The 25,216-nt window shown below is 39.4% G+C and overlaps 1 protein-coding gene across 11 annotated transcripts in view; it reads right to left on the bottom strand.

Moving 5' to 3' along the window:
- dlg5a (discs, large homolog 5a (Drosophila)) overlaps positions 1–25,216 on the bottom strand; it is a 228,429-nt gene that overhangs the window by 23,625 nt on the left and 179,588 nt on the right. For 6 of the 11 annotated variants that reach the window (XM_043678983.2, XM_043678982.2, XM_043678988.2 and 3 more), the window contains 9 exons: positions 24,750–24,863; positions 22,546–22,676; positions 22,357–22,458; positions 20,611–20,767; positions 18,866–18,943; positions 14,210–14,372; positions 12,710–12,849; positions 6,736–6,900; positions 4,763–4,946 (listed from right to left, as the gene is read on the bottom strand). In XM_043678983.2, the coding sequence (XP_043534918.2) occupies positions 4,763–4,946; positions 6,736–6,900; positions 12,710–12,849; positions 14,210–14,372; positions 18,866–18,943; positions 20,611–20,767; positions 22,357–22,458; positions 22,546–22,676; positions 24,750–24,863 (1,234 nt within the window). The remainder of the gene's footprint in view (positions 1–4,762; positions 4,947–6,735; positions 6,901–12,709; positions 12,850–14,209; positions 14,373–18,865; positions 18,944–20,610; positions 20,768–22,356; positions 22,459–22,545; positions 22,677–24,749; positions 24,864–25,216) is intronic. The other 5 variants (XM_043678990.2, XM_043679001.2, XM_043678986.2 and 2 more) reach the window with 4 other exon arrangements.

The following is a 25,216-nucleotide window of genomic DNA, read 5'->3' as shown; positions in this document are numbered from 1 at the left end:
CACTTTAAACTCATGTTAAATTGTATGACTATATCAGAAAGGCAATGGTTAGGAAGAAAACAATTACAATCTGGTTTGCAGAATAATTTCAGCAAATGAGATTTGTTTTTCCTTAGCAAAAGCTTTGCAAATCAGGAAATGTAATATCTTTCGACTATCTGGTAAACACAGGCCAACTATTTTTTTTAAAGGATCTTGCCTCATTTACTGCAGTGAGCAAAATCAATATATGTGTCATACCTTCTCTAAGGCCTTTATGTTGATCTCACTATAAACAATGACAAACATAAACAGAAGGCAGGTATGAATAGTGCTATAAAAAAATTATAAATGCACTAATACTGAGCAACGCTAGCCTTATAACTTTACAAATTTTTCACACAAATAGTCACAGAAAAATGGCTAATAAAACTAAAATATCTACCATAACTGAAATTATGACTATCAAGAAATTAACTGTTAAAGATGACAATAAAACACTAATACAAGAAACTGTAAATATGTGAATGCCAGCAGTGAAAATTAATCATTCTAAAGTGCTTTCATAATACAGTAACAAACATCTGTCCACCTTATTAAGCACTTACAGAATGTATTTAAAAACAAATCTAGGTACTGTATATAAAATTAATGAAAATATTAGCCCCATCAGTAGCGGGGAACAAAGCTACACAAATGATGTATTTTATTTTAGGGAGGGCAAGACTGCTGTGGACTTGTCTGTCACTTGATTAAGTGGAAGATATTTTATTGCATTGAAGTACATTCTAGATAGGGAAATTCAAAATCATGACTTTGACAGCTCTGTCAAAGGCAAATTTCCCAAATGCCTTGACACTGATCAGGCAGAAGTGACTTTTGTAGCTTGGACCCATTCGCACGACGAAAGACAGGTGCATACCTGAAAACTATGTGGATTTTGCACATTCTCCCCACTTCCTCTGGGTGCTCCGATTTCCTCCCACAGTCCAAAGATATGCAGATTAGGTGGACTTAGCCATATGAAATGCAGTGTTACAGAGATGGGAGGGGTGCTCTTCAGAGGGGTTGAGTGGACTCGATGTGGTGAATGTCTTGCTTCCATACAGTAGGGATTCTATGATTCCAACTTTCTGTATCGTGAGACAACCAAATAACCTTTGGGATGCCCAGAATAACCACTTCAAGGTTGCTTTCAAGCATGACATAAAGGCCCTAAGCATCGAATCTTGCATCTAGGAGATAGTAGCTGATAAGAGAGGAAAACTGTGACATCACCTGTGGGCCAACATGCACCACCGTGATGATCAGACACTATAGAAACTTAGTAACACCAACACCAAAAAGCAACAATCCATAATGAGACCTGCCAATCACTTCACTCTGGGCACTTGAGCAGAATATGTCTCATGGATTGGTCTCTTCAACCATTGGCAGAAAGGATAGCATAAATGACTCGATTTGCTGTACGACCATCAAATTATGGAAGGATGCCAACAATGACAACAGATTTTCATGTATAAACTAAACTGTCATACTTAAAATTCAAAAATTTATTTATTTTCATTAAACATCTTCAGACCACTGTCACTTTTTTGAGTGGACGCTTGTCTGCACCGTTTAATTATGACTTCAGAAGTTTTGCATTTTTGTGGCTTACACGATGAATTACATTGGGCATGCAATTCGTTTGACATGTAGACAAATGCAGCAACTATATACTTGCAACATTAAGTGGAATTTGTGGGAATTCCACTTTGGGTCTCAACAGCACTGCAGCATCAGATACAAAGTCAGGACAATAACTTTGAACAAAAGTGCACAAGTCCCTTTTTTGCCGATTTCTGATGCAGGAGTCAGTATGCACGGTAGGTTCCAAAAAGATGCTCTAACAGCAGACAGAATCAACTTTGCTATGTAATTTAATAATCTCTGCTCAGTGATGTGTTTACTTGAAGTTGTGCTCGTAAAGGAAGGAAAACAGTGCTTAAAAATCAAAATTGCAAGGAATCCAAAATGAGATGCAAAAGAAATAAAGGGATATTCCAGGAATAAGTCTTAGATGCAATAAACTTAGATGCAAGATAATCACCTGATTTACCAGATGTTAATTTCTTATTGGACAAGCATCACAATTGACTTCCCCTTGACAACAATATCCATAGATTTCAAATGATGTCTCAAGTGCTACTGTTGTTAAGCAGAACATTTGGAACACGAGAAGTATTAAATTTATTACTTGATACCAAATTTAATGTTTGCGTTATGACAATGCCCTGGGCACATACATCTGGTTAAACATTAATTTTTATTTCATAGCTCCAAATGGGTTGCAAATCTTCCAGCTTGCCCAAATTTCAGGGCAACATTTAAATTTCTGAACAATCATTCATAGTTCTGACGTACATATACAACAGTAAATGAAACGTATGGTTCAATTTAGTATTAAACAAATTATTTGTTTTAAGAAACAAAAATTTCTAGAAGCAATGTAATGAATAACCAGATAATCTACCACACCAATAAGAGTCAAATACTGCAGGTGCTGAAGATCAGAAATAAAGACACTAAGTGCTGGAGAAACTCAGAAGATTTGGCAGCATCTATAGCGAGAAAAACAGAGGTAACATATCAACTCCAATGTGATTCATCTTCAGAACTGAAAATGGTTGAAAAATGATGGATTTAACGCAGTCGAGAAAGATAGAAGCAAGTGGAACAGAGGGAAGGTTGGAGAATGTCAGGGGTTGAGCGGGATTAAAGATCACAAATCAAGGACAGAAACGTGAGCATGAGGTGGTGTATTAAAATGATGTAATTATGCATGCAAACTACATGAAGGTATCCTGCAAAGTGATCACTCAATCTACATTTTGTTTCCCTCAGTGTAGTGACTGCATTGTGAGCAGCAAATACAGCTGACTAGATTAAAAGAAGGACAAGTCAATTGCTGTATAAGGAGTATTTATGATCTCTGACAAGGGGGGAGGTGATAAATTGGCAAATGCTCCACGACCTGTGACTGTATGAGAATGTGCCACAGGAGGAAAATTGGGGCAACTGAGGAATAGATGAGGATGTCACAGGGACATTGGTCCTTTTGGAATGTTGACAGGGAAAAATGTGTATGGTGGTGACATCAGGCGAGTGATAGTGGAAAATGATCCTCTGAATACAGAGACTGGTTGGGTGGAAAGTGATGACAAGGGGAAGCATCACAGTTGTGGAAAGGTGGAGAAAATGGTTAATAATTTGAACAGTTGATGGTCCTGTATATCCAGGTGAGGAGGGAGTCCTTGGCTGAGGAAAAAGGAAGACACATTGCAAGCTGCGAGGAAAAGATAGCATCATTGCAACAGATGCCAGGGAGACTGAGAAACTGGAAGACAGTGTTTGCTACGGCATTCTAACGGAGTCCAATGCAAGGTTGAGCAACAGGACCTCATTTTCTGCTTCGACACTTAACAGATGTCTGGACTTGGCATTAAGTTCAATAACCTCACATCATGTTCTCTATCCTCCATTTTAATTCCTTGCCACGTTTGGTTTAACTTTCAGAAAGACGGACTTATATTCTGCTATTAATACCTTCTCTCTGCACCCATCTCTTTTCTGTTACCACTCGCTTTGCCTTTTGCTTTATAACTGTTGTGAGCTCTAATTCCCCATGCACTCTGACTTTCTCTTCTGGTCCTGCCTACCTTTTACCACAGTATAAACTCATCATATTTCCAACTCGCTCATCATTTACAAAGAAGAATCATCCAATTTTTGGCACAAGGCTTTGAAACCTCATACAAGACGATGTTTGTAAGGAAAGGAGGCAGATGCACTGCACTGCAAAGCAACCTAAAATCAACTCAACAGAAGAGTTCTGTAACATTACAGATAAAATAAAAAGGCTCAATTTTTGGGGGAAATCCTTTAAAAGTACACTATGCTACTCAGGAGGCAAGCTCGAGCTTTAATACAAAATATTGTTGCATAATGAATCAATGATAACCCTGATGAGAAATGACAATCTCACTTAATAGGCATGAGGATCATAAATGTACAATTTTTAAAAATGATTGCTTTCAACTAGAACCCAGAGTGTGAAAAGGCAAAGGACAACTGTCATCAAGCAATATAAATAGCTACAGTAAATGTTTGTATGCAAAGCTCTCACAATAGGACCGAAGGGTCTGTTTCCATGCTGTACATCTCTATGATTCTAATAGATCGACATAGAGTGACTCTATAAATGATGCACAAAGCCCTATTTTTACGAGGTAGAGTCAGCTGGGGTACAAATCATTTATAGTCTCAACATTTATGATGAATGGAAAATGCATGCACTCTTGTTTGAACTGCCTCTTTTCCATTCCCAATTGAATAGTCTGAGACTCTCTGATTTTATTTTAAACTGTTTGTGTGACATATGCTTGAAATTTAAATGCAAGTTTTAATGTTTGGAGGATCATTGGCTTTATTCAAATTCTGAAAATCAAACAATTTTCAAATGAATTGTTGATAATGATTATGCAATCTGCCAGCCTTCTTACTGTAATGATTGTAAGAAGGTCAGCCAGGTGGACCTCATAAAATGAGTTCCCTGATTGGACCAGATTAACAGCCCCAATCAGGGAGCCATGACTGACAGATAAGAACAGAAGTGTTCGATATCTTGTTCCCTCTCAGAGCAGGCTTTGAGAGAGCTGGATCAGTGTAAAGGACTCTCTGTGTGTAAATAAAGAGTGACTTGGTGATGGGATAATAGCCTCTGTGGAGTTATTTCACTTACCTCCAACAATTTATCCCCGGGAATCAGCCCATCAGGGCCATTTGCTGGACTGTCATCGTCCACCTTTGCCACAAATACTCCATATAGGTTTCCACCACAAATTTGGATCCCTAATTCCATTTGGGTTTTCTTTAGGAAAAGGAATCGCGGTTCAGCAATTTGGTTGCTTGAATCAATTGACTTTCTGTTGAATTAAAAATGCAAGAAAGAAAAACAAGGAACATATTTATTTTCATGTGATTGCAGATGAACACGGTAACCAATCAGGAAATGTATTAGTCAGGACACAATGATATTTTGAAATTAGTTTGTTGATTATCCATCTTTCACTGAATGTATTATCAATACTTGCTAAGTATTTTTTTGATGGAAGTAAAGATTGTTGCCCTGCAAACCAGCAGTAACATCAGGCCAAAGTACCTATTGATCTTCGATGAACTTTTCTTTCAAGATCTCTAACTCTTCTATAATAAGACAACAGTTGTTCACAGTTAGCATGTCATCAGTTCTTCATATATCAATAAAAAGGTAGCGTGACAGTTCACTGCACATTCAATGCAGAACTGATGAATAAACACAATCCAATAAGGACTATGCAGTAGAGCAAACGGGGTCACTCTGGTTGATTTACCCTCCCTTTGTCCAAGTGCACTAAACCTACTGCACTTCCTTTTCATTTACCAGCTGAGATAACAAATATAGCACAGATCTAATATTGACATCGGGACCTCCTTGGTCTGTGTGCATTATAAACTACCTTTCCATAACTTTCATGGAATATCAAATTTGTCAATGCATCTAGAAATAGGTATTCACCCACTCAATATGCCCTCCTCATATGATGTGTTCCATGGTAGGAACCTTAACGTTAACCTAGCTAGCAAGGCTTGATTACTGAGGCATCACAGCCAGTCTCTGCCATCACCCAACATCCAAACATTCAAATTTATTTTAACATGGCCTCTCTTTCTAGAACATTAATAAGCAGGAGAAATAGCCTGCATCTTTGAACAGCTACATCAATTTTAACACAATTACAAATTGGAATTGAAGTGTAAATCAAGGTGCCTCTACCCACCAGAAATAATGATACAGGATAAGTAGTGTAACCTTAATAAATTCTAAGCTATAAAACCAAACCAGGATTAAAATCATAAAATGTAACACTATTCAAATATACAGGTCCATAAATTATTTATTACTAAATTCCAAATGAGAAATATGGCAGATTTTCTGTGATATTTTGAAAATTAATTTTGTTTTGAATCACAAAAAGAATTATTGAATGGTTACAAGAACAGAAGCAAGCTATTTGACCTGTTGCATTGGTGTCAGCTCTCTGAAATACAACTCACCAAATCGCAGTCATTACCTTTTCCCCTCGCCTGCAAATTAGTTTCTCTAGATGCTTATCTAACTATCTTTGAAGGAGATGATCAAATTTGCCTCCACCACATTCTCAGGTATTGCATTCCAGATCATAAGCAACTGTTGTTTAAAAATGTTTCTTCTTGCGTTGCCTTTGTTTCTTTAGTTGATCATCTTTATTTGGCATTCCCTGGATCTCAATCCTACTCCTAAGGGGAACAGCTTTCCCATCTACTCTATCCAGATCCCTGTAAATGTCGAATAGTACTATATAAAAGCAAAAAACTGCAAATGCTGGAAATCTGAAAACAAAACTAAATCCCATAGATACTCAGCATGTCTGACAACGTCTATGGACATTTCAAGTCCCATATTAAGCTTTAGAATTGAATAACGAATAGTCCCTTGCTTGATGCATTTTTGATTTTTTTGTTTGCAATATGCCAAAGGTGATCATTCCTTCAAAGCAACACAATATTCTTTGGAAGGGCACAGTCAAAAGTTCTGCCTTATCCAAATGAAATGAAAAGGACAAAGTTTTATTCTGTCTCATAACAGAGGAACTTTAGTCTTAGTGGTGTAGAACAGCTCCGATTATAACTGACCTGATTGAGTCACGTGGACTAGTAGTTGGGGTGGTTTGCTTCGATGGAGGGGTTATTGTCCCTTCATCCTGTTCACTCACAGCATCAATCATGGAGTGATTGTCGGGCGTTGTTGCTCCACTACCCTGGGGAGTTGAATGGTTACTTATTGGCTCCAGTCGAGAACTAGTAACACAAAGCACATATGGATCAACATTAATTGTTTACAGAGTCACACAGCATGAAAACTGACTCTTCAGTCCAACTAGTCCATGCCGACCATGTTATCAAACTAAACTAGTCTCACTTGTCTGTCTTTGGCCAATATCCCTCCAAACATTTCCTAAGCCAAATGTCTTTTAAATGCTGTAACTGTATCCATATCCACCAATTCCTCTGGTAGTTCATTCTGCATATGAACCACTCTGTTTATAAAAAAAAACTTGCCCCTCACATCCTGTTTAAATCTTTCTCCTCTCACCTTAAAAAGATGCTTAGTTTTGAACTCCCCCACCCAAGGGAAAAAACTTTTGCTATTCACCTTATCTATGCCCCTCATGATTTTACAAACCTCTAAGGCCACTCCTCGACCTTCTTTGTTCCAGAGAAAAAAGTCCCAGCCTATCAAGCCTTTATAACTCAAACCTTCCATCCCAGCAGCATCCTGGCAAATCTTTCCTGCACTCTCTCCAATTTAATAATATCCTTCCTATAGAAGGGTGACCAGAAATGTACAAAGTACTCCAGAAGAGGCCTCACCAACACCCTCTACATGACGTCCCAATTCCTTTACTGAAAAGTCTGAGCAACGAAGATAAGTGTGCTACACACCCTTTTCAATACCCTGTCTTTGTGTGGTGCAGATTTCAAAGAATTATGTGTCTGAACCGCAAGGTCTCTCTATTCTACAACTCTACCCAGGGCCCTGCCATTAATTGTCTAAGTCCTGCCTTTATTTGTTTTACAAAAATTCAATACCTCGCATTTATCCAAATTAAATTCTACCTGCCACTCCTCAGTCCATTAACTCAATCGATCTAGATCTCTTTGTAGTCTTAGATAACGTTCTTCACTGTCCAGTATACCACTAATTTTAGTATCAGCCCATGTCTCCTAAATTCTCATCCAAATCATTCATATGGATGATAAACCAAAGTGGGTCCAGAGTAGCAACATAAGAAGCTAGCAATAGTTAGCAAACTCATTTAAATATCTAATATATTAGTAGCTTCCAATTAACGACTTGGCTTCAATGAAGAGCTGCTTCCTTTCTTTTGATGTATTTTCTGCGTTGGAGCTGATTTCCTCGAATTCTAAGAGCAGCAATTACTGCTTTAGAAGTCAATGCACTGTTTTGGAACTTTGGGGGAAAGAAGATCTAAACAACAGCCTTTAAAAAGGAGGAAGGGAGACAAAGGCAGTGACCACATGGGAAGTGATTCAAACGTAGAAAGAAACCGACACTGCTATCTGACCCAGTGGTAAATCTGCATAGCTGCTGCCTTTGCTGCTTGGTTTCAAGTATCTCTGGACATCAGAGTTCATTCGAAGAAAACTAGACAAACAGTGAAATTCACAGCTGACCTTGGAGAAACCTGTGTGGGCAAGCTCACAACAGTGGATCAATTAAGAGACTAGTTTTAAAGTGCAACCTAATTAAACTTAAAAAATATAAAAATATAAGTACAAAGCTAGATTGCAGCAGTGCTTTTAGAGCAGTAAGACAGTGCTATTATCAGGGTCTGTAGTTGGTTAAGGTGCAAGGATGGCCTTCAGTAGTGATGTACTCTTCTGGTTGAATGAGAGAGATTAGGGAGAGTTTCTGTTACTGATGATCATGTCTGCAGGACCTGTGTTTGGTTGTGAATCCTATCATGTTGCATGGATCTGTTGGAGCAGCAGTTAGAGGCAATGAGGAATTTACAGGAGCTAGGGAGTGTGATGGATGGTAGTTGCGGGAAGGGAGATAAACTAAGGATATAGTCAGATAGATGGGTGATCTTTAGGAAAGGTAGGAGGGGAAGGCAGGTAGTACAGGAGTCTCCTGTGGCTATAAAATGTGTTGCTGGAAAAGCGCAGCAGGTCAGGCAGCATCAAAAGAGAAGGAGAATCGACGTTTAGGGCATAAGCCCTTCTTCAGGAATTCCTGAAGAAGGGCTTATGCCCGAAATGTCGATTCTCCTTCTCCTTTGATGCTGCCTGACCTGCTGCACTTTTCCAGCAACACATTTTTAAGCTCTGATCTCCAGCATCTGCAGTCCTCACTTTCTCCTGTGGCTATCCCCATCTCAAACAAGTATACTGTTTTGGAAAATGTAGGTGGTGATGGATCTCAGGGGAATGTAGCACTGACAGCTAGGTTTCTGGTACTGAGACTGTCTCTAACGTAACAGGTGGTATGCTAGATTCCAAGCGATTGATTGTGATAGGAGAATCTCAAGTCAAAGGGACAGACAGATGTTTCTGCACTGACAGACATCAGAATGGTGTGTTGCTTCCCTGGAGCCAGGATTTAAGGCATCTTGGAGAGGATGCAGAATATTCTCAAAGAGGAGAGGGACCAGCAGGAGGTTGTTGTATACATTGGAACTAACGATGTAGGAAGAGAAAAGGACAAGTTTCTGCGTTACGAATGTACGAAGTTAGGCATGAATTTAAAAAGTAGGCCCTCGATGGTAGTAAGATCTGGATTACTCGTGGTGCCAGAAGCTAGTGAAAGTAGAAATAGGAGGATTGAGCAGATGAATGCATGGCTAAGCAGCGCAGAGGAGAAGAATTCAAGTTTGTGGAAATTCAAATTACTTATATAAGGTCTGTGTGTGTCACCCAGAGAGATAGTGAGGAAAGAGATCCATCTGAGACTGGTACAGTTGGGAGGAGGAGTAAGTCAAATACTCAGAGCAGGCAGGGCCAAAGTAGAAAAAGAGGTAGGACTGATTGAAGTAGCTGCAGCTACTTCAATGTAAGAGGCCTAACAAATAAGGCATGAACTCAGACATGGTCGGGACCATGGGACTGGGATATCATAACAATTGCAGAGATATCGTTCAGGGATGGATAGAATTGGCAGCTTAAATGTTCCAGGGTAATAATGCTATCGGGGGAGTGGCATTTTTGATTAAGGATAATGTTACGGCTGAACTTAGGGAAGATATTCCTAGGAATCCGTCCAGGGAAGTTATTTGGACGGAACCGAGAAATAAGAGAAGGATGATCATTTTATGGGGATTGTACTACAGATCCCCCACTAGTAAACAGGAAATTGAGAAACAAATTTGTAAGGAGATGTCAGTTATGTCTAAGAATAATAGGGTGGTTATGGTAGGGGATTTTAACTTTCCAAACTTACATTGGGACTGCCATATTGTTAAGGGCTTGGATGGTGAGGAATGTGTTAAGTGCGTATAAGAAAATTTTCTTACACAGTATGTGGATGTACCTACCAGAGAAGGTGCAAAACCTAAACCTACTCTTGGGAAATAATTCTATTAGTTTTAAAATTGTGATGGAAAAGGATAGACTGGATCTAAACTTTTAATTTGCAGAACGCTAATTTTGACAGTATTAGGCAAGGATTAGGCAGGGTGGCTCAGTGGTTAGCATTGATGCCTCACAGCACCAGGGTCCCAGGTTCAATTCCAGCCTCCGGCGACTATCTGCATGGAGTTTGCACATTCTCCCTGTGGCTGCGTGGGTTTCCTTCGGGTGCTCCGGTTTCCTCCCACAGTCCAAAGATGTGCAGGTCAGGTGGATTGGCCATGCTAAATTGCCTGTAATGTTAGGTGCTTTCATCAGAGGGAAATGGCTCTGGGTGGGTTATTCTTCGGAGGGTCGGTGTGGACTGGTTGGGCCGAAGGTCCTGTTTCCACACTGTAGGGGATGTAATCTAAAAAGTTGATTGAGGGCGTATGTTTACAGATAAAGGGATGGCTGGAAAATGAGAAGCCTTCTAAATTGAGATAACGAGAGCTCAGAGACAGTATGTTCCTGTTAGGGTGGATGGTGAATGTAGGGAATGCTGGATGATGAGAGAACCTAAGGTTTTGGTCAAGTAAAAGAAGGAAGCAAATGTCAGACATAAACAGCAGAGATTGAGTGGATCCCTACAAGAGTATAAAGTTAGTACGAGTATACTTAAGAGGGAAATCAGGAGGGCAAAAAGGGGACACCAGATAGCTTTAGCAAATAGGATTAAGGAGAATCTAAAGGGATTCGACAAATACATTAAGGACAAAAGGATTACTAGGGAGACAAAAGGGCCCCTCAAAGATCAGCAAGGCCATCGATGTGTGGAAGCGCAAGAGATGTGGGAGATACTAAACGAATATTTTGCATTAGTGTTTACTGTGGAGAAGGATATTGAAGAGAGAGAATGTGGGGAAATAACTTGCGACATCTTGAAAAATGCCCATATTACAGAGGTGAGCATGCTGGGTGCCTTAAAACACAAAGATGGACAAATCCCTGGGAATTGATCACGTGCACCCGAGATCTCAGTGGGAAGCTAGGAAATTGATTGCTGGGCCCCTTGCTGAGATATTTGTATAATCGACAGGTAAGGTGCCGGAAGACTGGAGGTTGGCTGACTTGGTGAGCCTGACATCAGTGGTGGGCAAGTTGTTTGAGGGAATCCTGAGGGACAGGATTTACATGTATTTGGAAAAGCTAAGACTAATTAGGGATAGTCAACATGACTTTGTGGATGGGAAATTGTATTTCATGAACGTGATTGAGTTTTTTGAAGATTTAACCAAGAGGATTGATGAGGGCAGAGCTGTGGACGTGATCTATGTGGACCTCAGTGAGGCATTTGACAAGATTCCTCATGGGAGACTAGTTAGCAAGGTTAGATCACATGGAATGGACGGAGAACTAACTATTTAGATCCAGAACTGGCTCGAAGGTAAAAATAAACCGAGGTGGGAATGGAGGGTTGCTTTTCAGACTGGTGACCAGCAGTGTGCCACAAGGATTGGTACTCGGTTCACTGCTTTTTGTCATTTATATAAATGATTTGGATGTGAATATAGGAGGTATAGTTCATAGGTTTGCAGATGATGCTAAAATTGGAGGTGTAGTGGACAGTGAAGGTTACCTCAGAGTACAACAGGACCTTGATTAGTTGGGCCAAGAGCTGAGGAGTGGCAGATGGAGTTTAATTTGGATAAAGGTGAGGTGATGCATTTTGGGAATGCAAATCAGGACACGACTTATACACTTAATGGTAAGGTCCTGGAGAGTGTTGCTGAACAAAGATATTGATTGCAGGTTCATAGTTCCTCAAAAGTCGAGTCGCAGGTAGATAGGATAATGAAGAAGGCATTTGGTATGTTTGCCTTTATTGGTCAGTACATTGAGTATAGGAGTTGGGGGGCCATATTGCAGCTATACAGAACATTGGTTAGGCCACTATTTGATTACTGCGTGCAATTCTCGTCTCCATTCTATGGGGAGGATGTCGTGAAAGTTGAAAGGGTTCAGAAAAGAATGACAAGGAAGTTGCCAGGGTTTAGGATTTGAGTTACAGGGAGACGCTGGGGCTATTCTCCCTGGAGTGTTGGAGGCTGAGGGATGACCTTAAAGAGGTTTATAAAATCATGAAGGGCACAGAGAGGGTAAATAGACAAGCTTTTTCCCAGAGATGGGGGAGTCTAAAACCAGAGGGCATAGGTTTAAGGTGAGAGATGGAAATACACATTCAAAAAAAAGAACACTCAACCATGTTCATACCTAGTGTAAGCATAGAGTCATTAAGCATAATTAAGGTGGAGATGAGACAGATATTTGAACAGTAAGGGAATCAAGGGTCATGGGGAAAAGGTTGGAAAGTCGAGTTGAGATTACCGAATTAGCTATGACCTCAATGAATGACAGAGCAGAGTGAACGGGCTGGCTTCTGCTCCTATATCTTTAGGTCATTGGGAGAAACTTAATACATTGCTCAGAGAAATCAGCGTACAAGTCTAAGTTCTAATTTGCACAATTGAAGTCTCACCTGGAACGTGAATGGTTACCCAGTTGATACATATGTGGGTTATATTGGGCCAAGATGGTGATAGTCTCACATGGTTCTGTCTGTCCAATAATTAACCGGGCCTGTTGCTCAGTGGCGTTCCTCAGATTTATGCCATTATACTGTCAAAAGATAGTAAAACATCACCAACACTGCTATGTATGTAACATAAAATGCCTTCTTAAAACCAAGAACAAAAGACATGATATGAAGGGAGAGACAAAGACAGTGCAAGGAAAAGAATTTGTGCTTTTGCTGCATCTTTCAAGTCTGCAATACATCACAAAGCACTTCAGAGCAATGAACTACTATTTCAACGAAGGACGAGTTCACAGTAGTCCATTTGCACACAATAACATGAAGCATTAATGAGATAAATGACCGTGAAATCTATTTTGGTGGTATTGTTTGATGGATGAATAATGGCCATGTGATATGTGGAAAGCCACTCTGCATAGTATCTGGGATTATTCAATTCATCTTAATAGGCAGGCACGATGAAACTTAAAAACAGCTTTTAAAACACAACTGCTCACTGAAATTCTCAGTGGTAAGACAGTTACCACTAAACCAACTGGAACTAGATTAATAGGAATGCAATGATGCATTGCATTTGGAGTATCAACCTACCCTACAATGGCAATCATCTCAAAACCCTGGCCACTAAGCTGTTGGTTTCTGCTGTGCTGGAGATTGGAAGAAGAAAAATCAAAGTGTAATATACCAAGATGACTCAAAAACACTGATAATGCCAACTGATCTTCTTGGCAGGAGATGGCGTGGAGCTTTGGGAAACCCATTTTTACCCCATTCTCTTATGATAGCTTTGATAACTTGGAGAAATGTAAAGACTTTGGAAAAAGGAAAAATATTACACTCTAAATTAACATGATCTCAAAATTTTAGGCCTGTCTATAAGGAGGCCATATTCTTTGGCAAATCATCAGTAAAAAGCAGGTTTATTTTAAAGTTTTGAAGGAATGCGGGTGTTCAGGGAATGGGACTGCGGTGAGAAAAGCAAAATGTCAGGTCATGCTCCTACGAATCACACGTTATAGTGAGGGACAACCCGGTAAAAACAACGATAAAGCCGTTGTGGAAATATTCTGATTCAAACAGCTGTTATGCAGTTTTTAATTGGAATTAGAAAGAACCCACATATTTTGGGCCTTCTTCCAAGATGCCCTATTCTCATGGAACTAAAAAATGAAGAGCATCCTCTTTCAAAATTCCAACATTTGAGATAACTCACACCAGGAGGACCCAGCAGTCAAACTTTAAATGCAATTACAGAAGATTACCAATGCTCTCACAATACAATCTATACTGACTGAACTGAATTATAGGCAAATGTTGAAGTATTCTGCGAATATAGGAAACCCTTTCCCTCCCTAAACACGTATAGTTGTGCAAAGCAACAGAAACTTCAGATGCATGATTTTTCTCATTATTAGCAAGTTTTAGCAAGTTAATCACATTTACCTCAAGCAACTGGTCACCATATTCAAGTCCTGCTTGATGAGCGATACTTCCACCAATTACCTTGGAAACAAATATCCCTCCATTTTCTCCACTCACGATTGAAATTCCAAGTGGTTCAGTTCCTTTCTGTACTGTCACATGACGGGGTTCTTGTAGATAGGGCCTTTAACATAAAATTATTTGAATTCCATTCAGCATAATACTCACTGAAATCTAAGGTTTTATACAAAGTCAAATAAGGTAACAGACCACCCGCACTTCAATTTTATTTTTAAACTGAGACAGACAAGATTACAAATTGGATTGCTACTCAAACTAGGATTTTAATTTGCACTGGACAGGCGTGAGCACATTACAAACAGCACAGAAATGGTAACACAGGAGAAGGCCTTTTTGCTAGTGAGAATATTTGACCCAAGACAATGGTATGCGGGGGGGGGATTTGCTTGTGCAATGTGGCATTATGCAGCAACGTCAAATCCTCAGGCTTCATGCAGGCAAGTGTGCTGCATTCTTCATTGATTTCACGAGAGAATGCCATGAACATTATGACTGTGCCTGCTCCAGTGAATCCAATCAACTCTGCTTAATGGTGCAACTCAAGCAAATTTCTTCTCCCACACCTTTTCCAATACAATCATCCTTAATTTTAATATGTATGTACAAAAGGAAACTTCAAAAAGGCAGCTTCACTAAGCCTCTCAAAGTATTTTGTACTTGGTTACCTTTCTTATAGTTTCACAAGATAAAGTGCACAGCACAGTGAGATTCATGTTTGAAGGAAGCAACAAGAGCAACCAGAGTTACTGGAGAATCAACATCTATCCTGACAGCAGCCAACAGGCAAACATGTACTGGAAAATTTGTCTACCAGCTTCCTGAAGAACCAATTTTGTTTGAAGTACCTTGTGCGTGAATCAAAGTTGCTGTATTAGGCTATATCTACACCACACACCAAAATGAATCAAAATATGTAACAGAATGAGGTCAGCTGCTAGTTAATGCATACATTGTCATCCTACCCCTAGTAGTAAAATCCTGAACTGTTTTAACATGCTTGAGGGCTCCCATAAACTGTGTGACCAGCTTACTGAAGCTGAAATTTGCACATATTCTTTTTTTTTCAATTCAATCGTGGGACATGGGTACCGCTAGCTGGGCCAGCACTTATTGCCCATCTCTAGTTGCCCTTGAACTGGTGGTGATGAGCTGCCTTCTTGAAGTGCTGCAGCCCACATACTGAAGGTTGCTCCACAATGCCTTAGGGAGGTAATTGCAGGATTTTGACTCAGCGACAATGAAGGAACAGCGATATATTTCCAAATGAGGATTATGAGTGGCTTGGAGGGAAACTTGCAGGTGGTGGTGTTCCCATGTATCTGCTGTCCTCGTCCTTTTCGATGAAAGTGATTGAGTATTTGTAAGGTGCTGTCTAAGGATCTTTGGTGAATTTCTGCAATGCATCTTGTAGATAGTACATACTGCTGCTACTAAACATCAGTGGTGGAGGATGTGGATGTGGTGCCAATCAAGCAGGCTGCTTTGTCTTTGATGGCGTCAAGCTTCTGGACTGTTATTGAAGCTGCACCCATCCAAGCAAGTGAGGAGTATTCCATTACTCCTTGTGCCTTGCAGATGGTGGACAGGCTTTGGGGAGTTAGGAAACTTACTTACTCTCAGTATTCCTAGCCTCTGACCTGCTTGGGTAGCCACTGCGTCTCTTTGGCAAGTCCAGTTGTTCCTGGTCAATAGTAACCTCAAGGATATTAATAGTGGGGGATTCAGTGATGGCAACACCACTGAATATCAAAGGGCAGTGATAAGGTTGTCTCTTATTAGAGATGGTCATTGCCTGGCATTTGTGTGGCATGACTGTTACTTGCCCCTGGTCAGCCCAAGTCTGGATATTGTCCAGATCTTGTTTCATTTGAACATGGACTGCTTCAGTACCTGAGCATGGTGCTGACATTGTGCAATCATTGGTGAACATCCATTCTTCCGACCTTATGACTGACGGAATGCAATTGACGAAGCATCAGAAAATGGTTGGGTCTAGGACACTACCCTAAGGAACTCCTGCAGAGATGTCCTGGAGCTGAGACGATTTACCAACAACCACAACCATCTTTCTATGTGCCAGGTATGATTCCAACCAGTGGACAGTTTGCCCCGACATCCAGTGATTCCAGTTTTGCTATGGGCACCTTAATGTCAAGGGCTGTAACTCTCACCTAACCTCTGGGAATTCAGCTCTTTTGTCCATGTTTGAACTAAGGCTGTAACAAGGTCAAGAACTGAGCAGCCCTGTGGAACCCAAACTGAGCAGGTTATTGCTGAGTAATTGCTGCTTGATAGTACCTGTTGATGATATCTTCCATCACTTTACTGACGATTGGGAATTGACTGAGGGGACAAGAATTGGGCAGGTTGGATTTGTCCTGCATTTTGTGTACAGGACATACCTGGCCAATTTTCCACATTGTTGGATAGATGCCAGTGATGTAACTGTACCGGATCAGCTTGGCTACAGGAATGGTAAGTCTCCAGTACTACTGTCGAAATGTTGTCGGGACCCATAGCCTTTGCAATATTCAGTGCCTTCAACCATTTATTGATAATACGTGGAGTGAATCAAATTGGCTGAAGACACACTTGCAAAGTGGGGGACCGCTGCAGGAGGCTGAGATGGATTATCCACTTTGTACCTGGCTGAAGATTGCAGTGAATGCTTCAGCTTTATCTTTTGCACTAACATGCTGGACTCTTCCATCATTGAGGATGAGGATATTTGTGGAGCCTCCTCCTCTATTGAGTTGTTTAAACTGTCCACCATGATTCACGACTGGATGTCGTAGGGCTGCAGCGCTTATATATGATCTGATTAGTTCATGTCTACCACTTGCAGCTTATGCTGTTTGGTATGCAAGAAGTCCTGATCAGTTACTACACCAGATTGACACCTCATTTTTGGGTATGCCTGCCTGCACTCCACTGAATCAAGGCTGATCACCTGGCTTGATGGTAGTGCTCGAGTGGGAAATATGCCAGGCCATAAGGTTGCAGATTGTGTTGGAGTATGGTTCTGCTGTTGTTAATGGTCCACTGCCCAGTTTTGACTTGCTATATCTGTTCGAAATCTGTCCCATTTAACAATAATGCTAAACAACACACTACAGGCTGTGCGAAGGCAAGACTTTCCCTCCACAAGGACTGTGCAATGGTCACTCTTACTGATACTGTCTGTCATGGACAGATGCACCTGCAGTTGGCAGATTGGTAAGGAGGAGGTAGAGTGTTTTCCCCTCTTGTTGGTTCCATTATCACCTTCTGCAGACCCAATCTAGCAGCTATGTCAGTTTGGACCCAGCCAGCTCGATCAATAGTGGTGCTGCTGAGCCACTCTTGATGATGGACAATCCCCATCCGGAGTACATTTTGTGCCTTTGCCACCCTTCCTCCAAGTGTTGTTCAACGTGGAGGCGTACTCAAACATCAGCAAAGGGAAGATGGTTCATAATAATCAAGCAGGAGGTTTCCTACCCCATGTTTAATCTGAAGCCATGAGATTTCATGGGTTCTGGAGCTAATGTTGAAGTCTCCAAGGACAACTCCCTCGCAAATATATACCACTGTGCCGCCACCGCTGCTGGGTGAGTCCTGCCAGTAGGACAGGACATGTCTTGGAACGGTGATTGTGGCATCTGGAATATTATTTTGTCAGGCATGATTCTGTAAGCTTGAATACGTCAGGCTGTGCTTGAATAGTCTGTGAGACAGTTCTGTTAATTTTGGAACAAGCCCCAGATAATAGTAAGGACTTTGCAGGGTTGTCAGGGCTGTTTCAGCCATCGTCTTTTCTGACGCCTAGGTCAGATGGCCCATTTGGTTTAATTTCTTTGTTGAGACTTCATAGTGATTGATACAACTGTGGCTTGTTAGGCTGTTTCAGAGGGCAGTTGAAAATCAACCACATCGCTATGGGTCTGGAGTCACATGTAGGCCAGGAAATCCTCCATCCTTGAAGGACTTTTGATATGCAAATCTAAATAAACCAATCAAGTATTTTTAAAATATTCCTCTACTATATTAAAAGTTACTCGAATATCTTGACGTCAATAGCCTAAAATGGTTTGCACTGATGAAAGGTCACTGATCTGAAATAATAACTTGGTTTCTTCATCCCATTGGCATGATTGAACCTGCTAATTATTTTCAAAGAAAAATAAGTTGTTTAATTGCTACAATTATAGCTAATGTTATATGTTTGAGTAACCATAGCGTTGGAAATGACCCATGAAAGAATATTCTGTTAGATGCTCATGCATTTGACTCTCTCTAAATTGTTCTACACCACCACTATTACCCACTATATTAGGAGATCAGATCTCAAGATTACCTACCTTCTTAGGCTTTTGTTCAGAATATCCTTCTGCTGGCTACATAAGTTAAAGTAACTTTTGTTCATTTTTCAGAATTAGCTGCTGTCAGGCAGACAAAAGTGTCTCAAGCAAACACTAACCTTGCATGGGATAAAGTTGCCATGCAAGAGCTTCCACATTAGCAGTAACTGAGAAATGCGAAATGACAGATGAATAAGCAAATCTTGAGAATCGCAAACAGGAAAGCAAAAAGCAAGTTAATTTGTAACAGGCCAACCTCAGGCTCCGTAGTGATGAGAAGCGAGGCCTAGGAGTGAGAGGAATTCTCAGAAAGGACCTATTACGAAATAGGTATCTAAAAAGGGTCAGAATGAAAGAAAAACAGTTGGAGAGATGTTTTCAAAAAGCCTAAAAATGTTATGCTTCAGGAGGTTGAGAGAGAAAGAAGAAAAATATAAAAAGCTGTGATAAATATCAAGTTCTCTCTGATCTACAAATACATTCAATAACTTGATCAACTTATAAGAGTGTAACTGTAGCTTTGGGCCCACAATTTTACTTTTTCCAAATAAACATAAATGTCAAAGTTGCAGTTTAAAAAACACATTATCTATAACTCTATTTCTGGAATGGGTGCAACATTAACAAAATGAAAGTACTTAAACATCGTAAAATACCAAATTTCACATCCTTTATTAGAATTCCTGTTATTAATTGGATTTAAAACATTAGCATTGGAAAGCCAATCAGAACGTTCTAAAATACTATACATAATATAACCATTACAGTGTTCACTGTAGTGATACCTCAAAATGTTTCCTTAACACTGAAGGATCAAATACAACATTCTTGCAATCTAGAAATGCTAATAGGATGATTGCTATTCAGACAGTCCAAATTAAAGTATTTTCACATTAAGCAACAAGCCTAACCATAGCATAATATTTGACTCACTTTTTTGCAATTCCTAAAAAAAAAGTGTCAATTTGCTATGTAGGGTGCTGGCCTAGTAGGAGATATGAGACATATTATGCCCTGTTACTAAAGGAAGAGTATAACAAAGAAACCAAACAATATTTTTCAAAGGGCAACTGCATGGCTTTGTTGCAATGAAATTTGTATCAGTATTAAGAAATCTAACTAAAACATCAACAAATCAATTCTGCTGACTCTGGACAACACTAAGATGATGGTTGACTAAAAGTGCAATCCATTCATATTCCTTGTATGGAGAACCTGAAAATAAAGTTGGAATAAGAAGTCCCAACCATGTATTTAAAACACAATTCCACAAATATAAATTCCCTCACAATATTGTTCAAAATATTTGGAAGTATAAATGAAAATGTTTTTACAGCCTTTTCTTAAGATTGTGATAAAAGCCATGGCTTTTGAAACCCAGAATTCTTGTTTAAGCGTTTGATTCAAATATAAATGCTGAAAGCGAGAAAGTTCCCAAAGCTTAGCTGGAATCACTATTAAGTCAAGTATAGGAAAGGCATTTTAAGCCTGCCATACGTTATCTTGTGCTTTGCAAAGACGTGTTTTCTGCTGAAGTCTCATTTTGTCATCGGTAAACTACTCTTGACTCCATTGAATGACTGATTTGTTTTTTAAATATAGTTATGATGTTTGATCCTTCTAGAGCCATGGTGGTGGACTGGACAATGATAAGAAAAAATTAAAGATACAATTGGTTTAATTCAAATTAGCTTAGTTTTTAACTTGCAAATGCTAATGTTAGATTTAGTTGTGAACTCAATTATTCTCCATGAGGTGAATTTGTTAAAAGCGTCTTTGTTTTATCTGAACTACCTTCACATTGAATGGCCTGATTTCCTAAATAACCCATCCAGTTTAATGATTGTCATTGAAAAGAAAGGCCATAATGTTTTATAAAATTCCATTCATGTCACACACAACCCTTTGCTGTCAATGCTGAGTATTTCAGTGAATACTGATTGTAAGCAGGAAATCATATAGTTCAAATCATAACATGCAATAAGTTTACAACATCCATACCTGTCTTTCCTGTATTCTCCTGTTGACACAGGACTAATGGAGATCTTAGTCAGAGAAGAAATTGAACTCTGTGATTGGCTGCTACCAAACGATGTCGTCTCCAGGTTCATTGGTGACTGTGGGGGTGTAATCAAACTGGGGCTGCTACGCTCAGAACCTGATTGTAAATATATCAACATGAAGGTTATTCAGAAATCCTCTTTTTAGAACAACAATTTCTTCTACATTCTCTTCAATAATTCCCTAAAAGGATATTCAATTTAGTATCAAGAACATTGCAAATGCTAAATCAAGCATCTGTGGCAGAATATTCACTCACCGCCTTCAACAGTTCCAATCTTACCAATATTCTAAAAGCATTAGACCTTCTTTTGCGTCAGCTTCCCTGCATGACTTAACAGTCTCTTTTGTGAAATAAAAGGGAAACTAAAGTCTTAATTCTTGATTTTCTGCAAAGAAAAAACATCTGCAGAACCATCTTAAGTTACTAAGCACTGTAATTAACAAGCATATTGACAACTTCGACTGTGCATGTTCTTTTAGAAGTGTCATAGTGCAAGCTAGCATCTAGCAAAACCAATAATCAGCAAATGAATCAACATCTAGCATAGCACAACAGACTCTTCATTGTATATCAGATTTATGAAGTTGGTAGCAATCCAAAGATCTATAGGTAGATGCTTTTCCTTGCACAAGCTTTATTACAGTATGATGAGCACCTCAGAAATGGTTAACTCAATACTTTAGTGAGACAAGATTTCAGGTGGAGTAATGGCTCAGAAGACAAAATTTGTATAGCCACACAACTAGATATACATAAACGTGGAAGTCTCATATTGCACAAATGAGAAAATAAAATGATTGCAAAGTTGGAAAAATCATTCCACTCCTTCCATCCGCTCTCACTTCCATAACATGCTTCTGACGCAGAAACATTAAGAGTTAAACTATCCACACAAAAGACTTGAACACAAGCAAGTATCTGCATCATTATTTCCTAAAAGGACAAATTTAATTATTTTTAATAGATTAAACTGATAAAGCTGAAGGTCATTTAGTGGTGTAATGGCTTTGTGATCATGGTAAACTCATGCGGGATTCAGACAATTGAATAAAAAAGACTGAACAAGGAAATGCATGGAAAAATATCTTCAAGATCACTGAATTCAACTTGCTACAGTTGATAACAATACACTAAGATGATTAAGAATACTTGACACTGGCAAACTCAATCAAAACCAATAATTTATTTCTGGAATATATGCAAATTAAGCTATTAAAATTAATTGACTACAATTGAGTTGTGAAATTCTAAGCCAGAATCCACCCCATACTGTCGTCGAGACATGAGCTGATTTCCAACTATCTACAGTATCATAACTGAAGCAACACCACTTCAGTTAGCTCTTAAACACTTTTAGCAATAGCTGATTTAAAACTTGATCATAATTCAGATAGCAAACTGCCTTGACATCGAACTCAAAATGCATAACTGTAGATCACTATGTCTATAATTTCCCATTACAAACCCCATAAGTATTAAGAAACAACTCCAAATATTACTTAGCTACGATTAAAGAAAATTTCAGACAACCAAAGTTAAATTCATCAGCTGATCAGGCACTACACTTTCGCGTGATGCATGACTCTCCTCCTCCTTCCTCTACTCCAGAGGGCAAAAGGAATTATGGGAGCAAAGTGAACAGAATGCTAGCAACAGTAAAATTGTGTGTTGTGGAAGATTACCTCTGTCAGAGCCTGTAGTCAATCGTGGGTAACGGGTATTTGAAGGGATTCGAATCCGACCACTTTTACTCGGAGCAAAAGCCAAGCTGCTTGATGAACCTGCTGAAAAACCAAAAGGGGTGGCTCAGTGGTCACTGCAAAGATATCAGGTAGTACTGACTAAACAAAAATGAGCAGGTGAAGAATTACCAATACGCGCACTGGCTGGTAGAGACTGTGTTCCATGTGATGTTGTGCTTCTAGAGGACTCCAACAAGTCACTTGAGTGTTTGTGGTCTGGGCCAGTCAGATCCAAGCTATGATGTGTGTGATGTTGTGGGCTAGGAAGTAAAACAATTAAGTTGCATTCAATGCTTTCTAAGTTTTCTTTTAATACCAGCAAGTAAAATTCTCCAACAGAAGTACAAATTCAAAACGTTAATTTAGAATTGAACATATTTTATATTTAACCTTTGTTTTACATCATGGCCAAAACCAATCATCATTCTTTTTCTCCACCGAGTTCCAAAGATAATTTTATTTAATTTTTACAACCAATTCTGTAGTTTTTGAGTTACAGGGCTGACCATATTTTGTCCATAAGATCCACTTCCCTTGAACTTCTTGACTACCTAACTGTCATCAATGGCCGTCAAATTGGTTGACGTTTAATGTTTGTTCCCAAATGTTATAACTCCCATCATTTACTGCTTCAAAAGGAACCACCAATCTCTTCCTATCTCCAACTTCCCTTTTATCTTCAAAACCCGAGAACATTTTTGACATTCAAATTGCACTCAGCTTTGATTATTCAACCCTAAACTAAGTATCTGACTTCATGTGCTGTTCACCATCTCTGTACGCTGTCTTACTTAGCCAATCTTCTGTTCAAATTCTTGTCACTACCCTTTCCATAATCATCTATTTCAATGCTTTCTTCACTGGCCCCACTCCCTTTAGCAGATCCAAAATAGTGAAGGAATGGTGACAGTTCAAGTTGGGAGTGTGTGTGGAGTGAGCAAGGGAATTCGCACGTAGTGGTGTTCCTGTATGTCTGTTGCCCTTCTCCTCCAGGTTTAAAAAAGGCTGTTGAAGGAAGTTTGGAAAATTGCTATTTGAGGTCCATCTTGAATATGGAACACACTTCTGTCATTGTGCATTGATGGTGGACTCAGATGGCATTTAAGGTGCTGAATGGAATGCTAATCAAATGGCCTATTATGTCCTAGATGACAAAAGCAAAATACTGGAGCTGCTGTAAATCTGAAATAACAATATAAAGTCTGACAGAAACTCAGCACGCCTGGAGACAGACACAGAGTTATCGTTTCTCGTATGACTCTTCTTCGGACTGAAAGGAGATGGGAAGTGGTGTTTTTATGCTGATGACAGATGGGAGGAGCAGCAAGTGGAACAAATTGTGAGCGTGCCCACAGCAAAGGGCAAAGTGAGTTCTAACGGTTGGTAAAGGAAACAGAAATATAAAATGATGTAAATTAGAGTGTGAAATGGAGAAAATGGGTTTGCTCTGCCAAAAGGTTCACATGGGCATAAAATGGTTTATCGAAAATGGCAAACAAGTGGAAGGTCAAGGCCATTCCAACGGACAAAATGAAGGTGTTGTCAAGTCAGTTACCCAGCCTGCAATTGATCTCGCCAGTGTAAAGAAGTCGACATGGTGAGCACAGAATACAGCAGATTGGATTGAAAAAAATTAAACCACTCTTTCTCTTTTGCTCTGGGCACACTCACAATCTTTTCCACTTGCTCCTCTTCCCCTCAGTCAGCAAAATTAAAACCATCATGCTCCAGCTGTTCAGTTCTGAAGAGCCATACTAACACAAAACATTAACTCTACTTTTCACTCTAAAATTGCTTCCAGACTTGCTGAGTTTCTCCAGTAGTTTCTGCCTTTATCTATCCTGGATGATGTTGAACTTTTTGAGTATTTTTCAAGTTGCAGTCAGCCTGCAGCATTTGGAGTATATTCCATCACATTTCTACCCTACCTTGGAGATAGGGATAGGCTTTGGAAAGTCAGATGGGGAGTTACTTGACACAGAATTCCTAACCTCTGACCTTCTCTTGTATTCACTGTATTAGCAAGACCAGTTCAATTAAGTTTCAGGTCAAAGGTTAACACTACCACTTCCCCATATGCAACACACTTCTCACAACCTGTCTCTTTTGTCAAGCGTTTGTTCACCTCCCTAACCAGTTTCTCCGAAATTGAGATGCCCAGTAAATATTTGAGCTGTTGTTGCAAGATTAGTGGTGCATCCAATGCAATGTCATTTTAAATGTGTTATTTTAAAAGTTGAAACACGCTGTACGTATTGTGTCACTTTAAAGTTTTCTTGGTAAGTCTGGTTCAGCCAGTCTAAAGTTATAATGAATCTTTCAAGCATTCTCACCTAAAACTGTCAAAGGCATGCACAGATTCTGGAAAGCAAATTGCACTCTGAGGCCTATGCCGGGTCCGTGGAGAACCATTAAAGCTTTCAGTTGGTGAATGGTTTCTTGCCCTACTTTAAATAGGAGGAAAACAAACTGTAAGTGATTTAAAAAGGTTTCCTGATCTGATATATAATACGTGAGCCAGGATTTCTCTCCTAAGAATAGAAATTTGGTACAAACGTTTTTAACTGTTCAGCAAAGGATTTTTACAATAAAAATTCTCAGTTACATATTATTTGGACAAAATGGTTTTAAAATACCTGTTTTAAGCCACTTACATTGAATCAAACCCAAGACTTTGGGCTTTAATCAGTATTAAAATACATATACCTTTAATTAGGAAAGTTCAACTATCTGTACTGCGACGTAGGCAGTTTAAAGTTTATTTTAAAATTGGGTATAGAAATATGCTTTTCAGGTGCTG

This window comes from Chiloscyllium plagiosum, unplaced genomic scaffold (genome assembly GCF_037043375.1).
Source record: "Chiloscyllium plagiosum isolate Xiang-an unplaced genomic scaffold, Cpla_swu_hap1 HiC_scaffold_43, whole genome shotgun sequence".
Taxonomy (NCBI): domain Eukaryota; kingdom Metazoa; phylum Chordata; class Chondrichthyes; order Orectolobiformes; family Hemiscylliidae; genus Chiloscyllium; species Chiloscyllium plagiosum.
The sequence above is the reverse complement of the archived record's forward strand: the minus strand, read 5'-3'. Positions and strand labels throughout refer to the sequence as shown.